Source organism: Benincasa hispida, chromosome 6 (genome assembly GCF_027475165.1).
Source record: "Benincasa hispida cultivar pf3 chromosome 6, pf3_genome.v1.1, whole genome shotgun sequence".
Classification (NCBI taxonomy): domain Eukaryota; kingdom Viridiplantae; phylum Streptophyta; class Magnoliopsida; order Cucurbitales; family Cucurbitaceae; genus Benincasa; species Benincasa hispida.
The window spans coordinates 49,278,639-49,288,039 of record NC_143483.1 but is presented as its reverse complement, the minus strand read 5'-3'; the positions used below and the strand labels follow the sequence as shown (position 1 = coordinate 49,288,039).

Below are 9,401 nucleotides of genomic sequence, written 5' to 3'. Positions count from 1 at the left end.
GGAGTAACTAAATGTTGATTTTCAATTATGTGTTTAACTGTTGGTTTTTCAAAATTGAATGTGTAAATTTACAATTAAAACCAACTTAATTCAAGAGTTTTAATTTAAACTCATTGGATGTGTAATTTTAACAAGAAAAATTAGAAAGTAAATGGGGTTGAGAATATGACACGTGGATATAGTCTGATTTTTATTTTTATTTTTTAGGGAGGAAAAAGAAAATAAAAATGGATTCATTGAACTGAATGGATAACAAATAAATCCAAAATATTCCATCTTAAGTAAGGGAAAATCTTGTACACCCTTTCCATTTTCGGTACCAATTCAATTAGTTAGTTTCACACTTAAATAAATCTATCTTATCGGAAACAATTCCTCTGTATTTTTTTAATTAATGGTCCTCCCTGACGCTGACGGTGGTTCCCGCGACGGCGCTGGAACTGCAATCGGTGAGGTCGTAGATGAAAAGATGAGTCATGTAAAGGAGGAAGAGGAAATAAATGAAGTAAGCACGGCGGCGAGGAATAGGGGCGGCGGCGGTGGAGATGGGGTTTGGGTGAAACCAATGGAAGGGTTGCATGAGGTGGGGCCGGCGCCGTTCTTGAAGAAGACGTATGAGATGGTGGAGGATCCGGAAACCGATCCGGTTGTATCTTGGAGCGAATCTCGTAATAGCTTTATTGTTTGGGATTCTCATCAATTCTCCAAATTTCTTCTCCCTAAGTACTTTAAGCACTCCAATTTCTCCAGCTTCATCCGCCAGCTCAATACTTATGTCAGTCTTTTTAATTAATTTATGCTTTTTATTTTTTCATTCTTTTTAGATTCTCAATCCACAAAAATCAATATATTGTTCTTCTCGTTTAATTTCTTTCAGAAAGCTTAGTTTTGAAACCAGTTTCTATGTTTAGACATGCAATAAAGAAGTGATCAACCAACTTCTAGACAAGTTTTTCGGTAGCCCTAGTATTTGTATAATTTAAGTTAATTGTAGTTTATTTTTTTAAATTTAGATTAATTACTATTTAATTAGTTAATTTTCTTATTTAAGGGTAAGTTTATATAATAGGAAGCTTTTTTAATATCATTATTTGAAATAAAAACTGTGTTCTGGAGGAGTGCTCTCTCCACTTTAGAGATGATATATATATATTTTTTTTTATCATGGATTTGACTTAATATCATTTTCCCGCCACATCACAAGTTAGGATTTCAAAATTATGTTTCTGATTTTGTTTTTCTTCGTTTTTGATAACTATTTTGAAAATTATGTTCGACGGTTTTCAGTTGTCGTATATAAACGTGTGATATGTTTTAGTTTTGGTAGTGTATGTATGATATATATACGAGGTCTTTAGGACCTTCTGGCAATATGTTTTTAAGTTTTTCAAAACGAGTTCGGGTTTCAAAAACATTCTTAGAAAGTAGATAATGCTGAGAAATTGTGGGTTGGTTTTTAAAAAATAAGGGAGGGTAGAATTAATAAGTTTTTGGGTGTGTATTGCAGGGTTTTAGGAAGATTGATTCTGATAAATGGGAGTTTGCAAATGAAGGTTTTCAAGGAGGGAAGAAACATTTGCTGAAGAATATTAAGAGAAGAAATAGGTGTAATAATAATAATAATTACAAGAAGCAGCATTTAGGCTTGGCCATGAGTACTACTAATTTAGAAGATTTGACAAAGCCAGTAGTAGTGGAAACAGAACTACAAACTCTTAAAACTGATAACAACATTTTGAGATTAGAGATGTCCAAATTGAGAGACCAGCAGCAGGACTCACAGAACCAACTCACCATGGTCGAAGAACGTGTTCAATGCGTTGAATCCAAGCATCAACAGATGTTCTATTTCCTTGCCAAAATGTCGAGAAACCCCGCATTTTGTCGACAGTTGGTCCAGAGGAGAATGCTGAAAAAGAAGAAGCTGAATAATAGAGATGAGTTTGGAAAGAAAAGGAAATTCCTTGCAATTCAAGGACATCAAAATCTTGGCGTTGAGACTATCGACGCATCTCGGGATGTCAATCTTGAAACTGAAGTCCAAGAAGAGCTTATGAGCATGCACTCTGAGCTCACCGATATTTTTCCTGATGTTATCAAATCTGGACAGATCAAAACGCCGTTCCAAGCATTGGAAGATGGTGCAGCGAATTGTATGCCACCAAAGGATATGGTTGTTGATGAAGAATTGAGTAGTAACCATTTCAATCTTTTCCTGGAACTGGAGGATCTGATCAAGAAGCCTCAAGATTGCCCCTCAGGTTATGTACAGAAACAAGCTTTCAATAAGTTTGTTTCATCCATTCCATGAGTACTTTCTTATTGGAAAAAGTAGGAAACTTTTGCCCCTGTCATTCCATATCATTGTATATAAATCGGCTAAATTATGAAAAATACCTCTAAACGTCGCTGCTGTTTCAAAACTAAGTAGAAAATTTTCAGAATTTCGGATGAAATTTGGACTTGAAACGTATCGTTCCAAGCCTTAATTATGGTTCGAAACTCTAAAAGATTTCTACTTGTCTTGAAAGCTCTATTTTGCAGCTTAATTTAAATTTGATGTTATGTAACTGTGATACCTTTGCAGATATGGAGAGAATTCTGCAGTAAATGTGTTGGCTATACTGCTGTAGTGGCATATTTGTAATTCCATGGGAGAAGTTTGTGGTTAAAAATACTAAATAGAGTTTGTTACATTACAGGGTTTGGAGTTGGAGGTTTAATTTATAGAATTTGGAATTAGTTTGTAAATTGTGTTGGTTTGTGAGCTGTTCCCTTTCTCTTTTGATTTTCTGTTGGTGACTAGGCTTATAACTTATTTACAATATGTATCAAAATTAGGTTGGAGGATAAAAGCAGAGAAATGGAGAATGTGCAAATATGTTTGTTTTGAAATAAATATGTAAGCTATATTTTGAAAATTAAGATTTAAATATTTATTTGTTTAATCTACAAATGATTTTAAGAAAATGTCTCTATGGAACCAGGATTTGTGTCTTCTTAATAGCTAGACATCAAACAATTTCTTTCTAGAAAATTATGATAACTTTTCAACTTATTAAAAGACATGTCAACAAATTTACTCACAAAAACAGTTAACGCTTGAAACTTCAAGGGAAAATGGAAATGGAAATCGAATTCTTGATCAAAATATATAAATATTACTTTTGGTAGAAGTAAAATCTATTTTTGTACTTTTTAAAACGACAATAACTTTTTTTAAACACAAATTTACTTTATTATTTACTCGAGACTATTGTACTTCTAAATTTATAATAATTTACTCCTCTAATATTAACATGTTGCAATTCAATTTTCAATTTTATATTTCTAATAATTTAGTTTCTATCCAGAAATATCTCATCAAACTAAATCGTTTAAGAAATAATATTAAATTTTAATAGTATTTGTATAATAGAGGTTAAATTATTATAAATTGTTAAATACAATAAGTCAATTGATACTTATTAAAGTTTAGGAGTTAAATTGTTCACCTCAAAAATATATTAACAAAAAATAAATAATAGAAAATCAAGACATTTTTGGGTTGCAAACATCTGTATCGCATACGGTGACTTAGTAACTCAACTATGAACTCCAAACACAGATTTAATCTACTAACCTTCTACTCTTGAACATAGATTTCTAACTCCACAAGCACATTATTCTAGACTTCATAACTCAATTCAACGTTCCATTACTGCTTATAAATATAAAAGTATAGAGGTTAAATTATTTAAAACTAAAGCACAAGGTTTAGAGATAAAAGTGAATTTTAACTTTTAAAATATATATAAAAATAAAATATGAAAAACGTACAAACAGTCAACTGAATATATGATGATGGACACAATGATGTTGACAGAAGTATTAGTACAAAAGAAACAAACAGAGAAGAAAAATAACACACAATATGTTAACCCAATTCGCTATAACTTTGCCTACATCTGGGGAGCACAGTGCCCAAGATAAAAAGAAGCCTAGTATTATTAAGAAGGTTTACAAGAGAAACTACTTAATGGATAGAACAACTGTCATATAGTGCAGTAAATCTTAGATAGGCAATTTGTTTAGACTCCCCCTAAACTTGACTTCATCTATCTCAAGATTTTTTCTCAGATCAGGCTTTATTGATCTTGTACATTTAAGCTTGCCCTAAACTCAACGCTTCTCTTCAAGTATTTACCCACGCACGATAAAGAACCCTGCAAACCCTTCTGTTTATTCGCTTTCAGCAATGGCCGCACAAAAATGACAATGAACATTCAGTTCCAAAAAACCTAGTTGAGAACATTCTCTTACTTCCTTTTATAAACAGTATCAACAAGAAAGTTACAGATAAGAAAACCAACAAGACCTGAACATTCCAAAATAAACAACTAGACAATCCATCACGAAGTCAATCGGAAAAGATCAAATATTTCAATAAAACAAAATTTACATGCAAAATAAAAACAATAACAATCTCCCCCTTTGGCATAACTATTTTCTTGTATGGGCAATCATGAGATAACATAAATAAAAACTGCATTAAGGTAACAAAAACCAAGACTAAACAAGAAAACTAGTAACCATTCCCCAAAACAACAACAACCAACCACCAAGACAACCACCAACAACAAACCAACTTCACTGCACAAAAAAAAAAAAAAAAAAAAAAACCCACATTCCCCCTTGATTCCCAGAGGAAGCAAATTAAGCATGTTGAGAGGAAGGACGTTGTGAAGTAGACGAGGCATCATCAAAAGGTAACGATAAACTCAACAATTGAACCAGAGTATCTACAGTCCTCTATTGATCTGTAAGAGAACGAATTATACCGCTCAAAGTTTCGAACTCAAAAGAGAGCACCTGTAAGATACGTGTTCTAAGATTATAAGGAATTAATAGGCCACCTTTAAGAGCACGAAGATCATCAGGCACAGGTATGTCATCAGCTCTAGAAGGCCGAATGTTGTGCATAATGTCTGGCACATGGGACCCCTAAAAAAGTTTGTAGCTTAGATTGATACACTTGGCAACAAGACTTGGAGCATCCACGGGAGTAAGAATGGTTGGCTACTGAGAGAGCATGATACCACACTGAAGACGAAGGAAGCAAATAGGTAGTTTGATAACAAAGGATTCAACACAATGCAAAACTTGATTATAAACAAAAACGCCAAAATTGAATCGAAAACCAGTGCCAATTTGGTATAACAGAATGGCAAGCGATGGAGACACTTCAGAACCGTATGTAGAGAGACACCAGCTAGCAATATCAATATTATGAAGTATTGCATATTTGACGCTCAAAGTGGTAGTAGACAATTGACCAGATGAAGGCCAAGAAGAATAAGTGCCCCTAGTTAGCTCAATCACCAAAGTTTTTGTAAAAGGATGTGGTGCACAAAGAGCTAAGGTATCATCATGGTCAAGAAACTCATTAATAACTTCTAGAGAAATAGTAAAGCAGATACCTCTTACATGAAATTTTCTATATTCACCACTACTTGGATCATCAAACAAATTAGAAAGATTGAAAAAGAACTCGAATAAGTTGAGGATAAAAAGGTACAAGCTGAGAAACTGTCTTCAGCAATCCAACCTGATTTAAAAGCTCCATGATTGTCAAACAGAATTGTCTCCTATCTAAAACATTTTGTTCATCTACAATTCTTCTACGAATGACATATTTCCATTTTCAAACATTTTCTTCACAGTGAAAAGAAATACCATCAATGGGTACGAATAGAACATTCCGAGGAACCTTTCCTTCTATCAGTTCTGGTGTTTACTCTTTTTGGGACCACAGTAGCATCAACTGCATCAGATGATGAATGAGAATGAACACTGGAAACCGAATTAGAAGGATTCTCAAAGGATGGTGCTAAACGTGAGCGCATTTTGGAAGAAAAACCAGCAATCTAAGACATTGAGACCGTTTTTTCATTCTATGCTTGCCTAGTTCCACAAGCACGACATGGTCATAAGAAGAGTCTGATGAAATTTCTTTGTCAATCACAGGTTTACCAGCATTGGTATTAGGATTTTGAGGTACAATTGCTTCAGCGGCAGGCGAATCATCAATGATAGAATTCAAGGCAGTCGTATTCTGACCAACATTCTCATTAGTAGTAACCTGTGCATGCATTAGGGAGGTTGGAGGAGGCTGATGATGGAACACGAGACATAGGCAGCGGAATAAGGATCTAATTACACTCTAATTACTTTTAATTAAAAGGAAATTAGCATGCAAATGAAGGAAAAAACAGTAAATTAATAGGGATAGAATACAACCTTTGTAGCTCCCGGAAAAACGCTTTTTCTCGCTAAATCTCGACCCAAACTCTTCCGGACCACCACTAGAGCTGACCTACTATCCTCTGGACTTAGAACCGGATTGTGGGACCCGATGGATGAAGAACCTGAAAGAGAGAAAGAGATGAAAAAAGAAATGGAATTTTGGGTTGGATTTAGGTTGAAAAAATTTCTCCAAAATAATGATTTTTTCAGCCCAAATTTAGAAAATAATTTTGGCAAAATGGCAAAAGTTTTTTCATCCAAATTGAAAGCCCAATTTATAGAAAAAAACCATGCAACAATTGCATGAAACAAAATCATAGATACCCAACACCTACAATCCATTATCTAAGTGGGCTTAATGTCTCCACTATAAGCCAACACCTAGCCCACTATTTTGTTAGTGGAATTATCCAACAAAAGTTTGGATTTTTCCACTAACTTTAGTCAAAGGGCAAAATAGTCATTTTGTCAAAGTCAAACTTTGACCAAAAAGTCAATATTTTGACTTTTTATGATTTTTTTCGTGTTGACTAATTTTGACTTCTCGAGCATGAATCCGTATTTATTTTCTCGAAATTCAAATCACATTTGAATATAAGGTCGGTCAAAGTTTGACTTTTCAAAGTCAAAAGTCAACTCTTTGACTTTTTACATCTTTGACCATTTCCATTATTTCCGAGCTTTCGAATATGAACGTATTTATATTCTTGATATTTAAATTACATTCAAATATTAAAGCTGTATCTCTAAACTGAAAACCGACTGCTATATCACATATACTTGTCGATTTCTCTCTCTTCACCTAATTCGAACAATTCGAATCATTCTATCATACTATCCTAAGTTTATTCCATATGAGCTAATAGGGGAACCTAATGGACCTATAGATCATGGGCTCCAACGATCCGTGATTAACTGGCTAAAAATTTTTCAGACGGAGTTAATCAACATTCGTTAACTAACGGGTCATTCCACTATAGTCCTGTAGTTGCACTCCCCCCACTATAGATATATTTGTGTCCATTTGATATAACCATGATTATTAAGCTAATCATTCACAGATTGTTCGTAATCTCAGCTGGGTCATAAAAACCGTTTTACCCCCAAGACTACATCTTGTTCCTTAAGTTCCACTGATCCTCTAATGAATAATTGGTTTAAGGTCCAACCTATAAACCGAACCCCTCTCGGGCTAAGGAGAGGATGGGGCCCCTTGTTCAAGACCTGGATTCAGTACTAAAGGGAACAACCTATCTACTATCCCTATAACGGCTAGAAGTGAATTTCGTCTTGCACCCTATGTTCCCAACTATCCACCTGATCTTACCCCTGAAATGGGAGGCTTATTGAGCCAACGATAATGAGCTGCCCTCACCTATGCAGATTTAAGGATAATTTCGAGTGAACAGGAGTTCATAGTTAGTTCAGGATTAAGATTAAGTTACCTAGGTCATCAATTAACCAAATAGTTAGTTTTATACATAAAACAGTGTTTAGAACGTAAAAAGTGACTATTTCATGGTTCAATATTATGTAAAATCTTTACATAGGATGCCCCCACTTTCATGTCTCCACATGAACGATTTAGGATCACATCGTTTGTACTAACTACAAAATGGGCCGCATCCATAGTATCCCCAGAATAAGGCGCCCAATCTTATTCATATATTATAGACCATTTTGGCTATATATTTGAACTTGATCCACATTTATGTCACTACATAAAATTCAAACTACATTAAATAACCTCAGGACCTTAGTTTATTGGATTCAAGATTACAATTTCAATAACAATTTTATCGAAAAACAAAACAGAATATGATTATCAATTTACAAACTACGAGTTTTAGGACATAAAATCCAAAAAACTCCCACTTGGACTAAAACTCCTAATGAAGTATCACAATATTGAATTTAAGTGAGAAACATATGAGTAAAATAAACATAAGAATACAATAAACTAGGGCATATACCTAAAAGTTCTCCCACTTGTCCTAGTTTACAAACTTAGTAGACCTAGACTCTGTAGGTGACCTTCAAACATTTTAGCCACGAGGGCCTTTGTAAAAGGATCAACAATGTTTTGCTCAAAAGATATCTGGGTTACTTCAACATCTCCACAATGTACAATCTCCTAGATCAGATGGTATTTGCGCTCAATATGCTTGACACACTTGTGGCTTCTTGATTCTCTTGAATTTGCAACTACACCACTATTATCACAATATAGGGTGATAGACAGATGCATATTTGGAACGACTTCCAAATCTGTCAAGAATTTCCTCAACCATACTGCTTTCTTTGCTGCTTCACATGTAGCTACGTATTCAGCTTCCATTGTGAAGTTCGCAATACAGTTTTGCTTCACACTTCTCCACACTACTGCTCCTTCATTCAGAATGAACACTGATCCCGATGTAGATTTTCTTGCATCTTTATCGATTTGAAAATCAGAGCCAATATATCCAGTAGGGATCAAATCCTTAGTACCATACACGAGCATGTAGTTCCTCGTTCTCCTAGATACTTGAGGATATTCTTAACAGTAGTCCAATGATCATATCTAGGATTGGACGAGTACCTATTGACTATTCCTACTGCGTAACATATGTCAGGTCTAGTACATAACATTGCATACATCAGGCTCCCTACTGCGGAAGCATAGGGAATGCGTCTCATATCCTCAACCTCTTGAGGTGTCTTAGGACATTGATCCTTTGACAAAAGAATTCTATATCTGTAAGGTAACAGACCTCTTTTGGAATTCTGCATCTTATAACTAGACAACATTTTGTATATATGAGTTGCTTGAGACATGGCTAGTGTTCTGTTCTTACCGTTCCGAATAATCTGAATCCCTAGAACATACTGCGCATTTCCCAAATCTTCCATTTGGAACTGCGTTGCTAGCCATTTCTTGATGTCAGTTAGGTAACCTACTTCATTCCCAATGAGTAGAATATCGTCAACATATAAAACTAAGAACATTATAGTAGAATTGACGATCTTCTTTAAACACAAGGCTCGTCAACATTCTGTACAAAGCCATAAGATTTGATCGCAGTATCAAATCTTATATTCAAGGATCTAAAAGCTTGTTTCAACCTATAAATGGA

General features: G+C 34.5%; 1 protein-coding gene across 2 annotated transcripts; it reads left to right on the top strand.

Annotated features, from left to right (window-relative positions):
• The first annotated feature begins 290 nt into the window (after positions 1–290).
• On the top strand, positions 291–2,751 carry LOC120080066 (heat stress transcription factor A-7a-like). Of its 2 annotated transcripts, XM_039034621.2 has the most exons (3): positions 291–775; positions 1,508–2,261; positions 2,588–2,751. In XM_039034621.2, the coding sequence occupies exons 1-3, from the start codon at positions 395–397 to the stop codon at positions 2,608–2,610; spliced, it is 1,158 nt and encodes a 385-aa protein (XP_038890549.1). In that variant the 5' UTR covers positions 291–394; the 3' UTR covers positions 2,611–2,751. The 2 variants fall into 2 exon arrangements, with proteins under 2 accessions (XP_038890549.1, XP_038890548.1); XM_039034620.2 differs by having other exon boundaries at positions 293–775; positions 1,508–2,751.
• The last annotated feature ends 6,650 nt before the right edge of the window (positions 2,752–9,401 follow it).

Coding starts and splice junctions, on each gene's coding strand:
- LOC120080066 (XM_039034620.2), top strand. CDS start 395: ATGGTCCTCCCTGACGCTGACGGTGGTTCCCGCGACGGCGCTGGAACT. Junction 776..1,507: donor TCCGCCAGCTCAATACTTAT/GTCAGTCTTTTT, acceptor TGTGTATTGCAG/GGTTTTAGGAAGATTGATTC.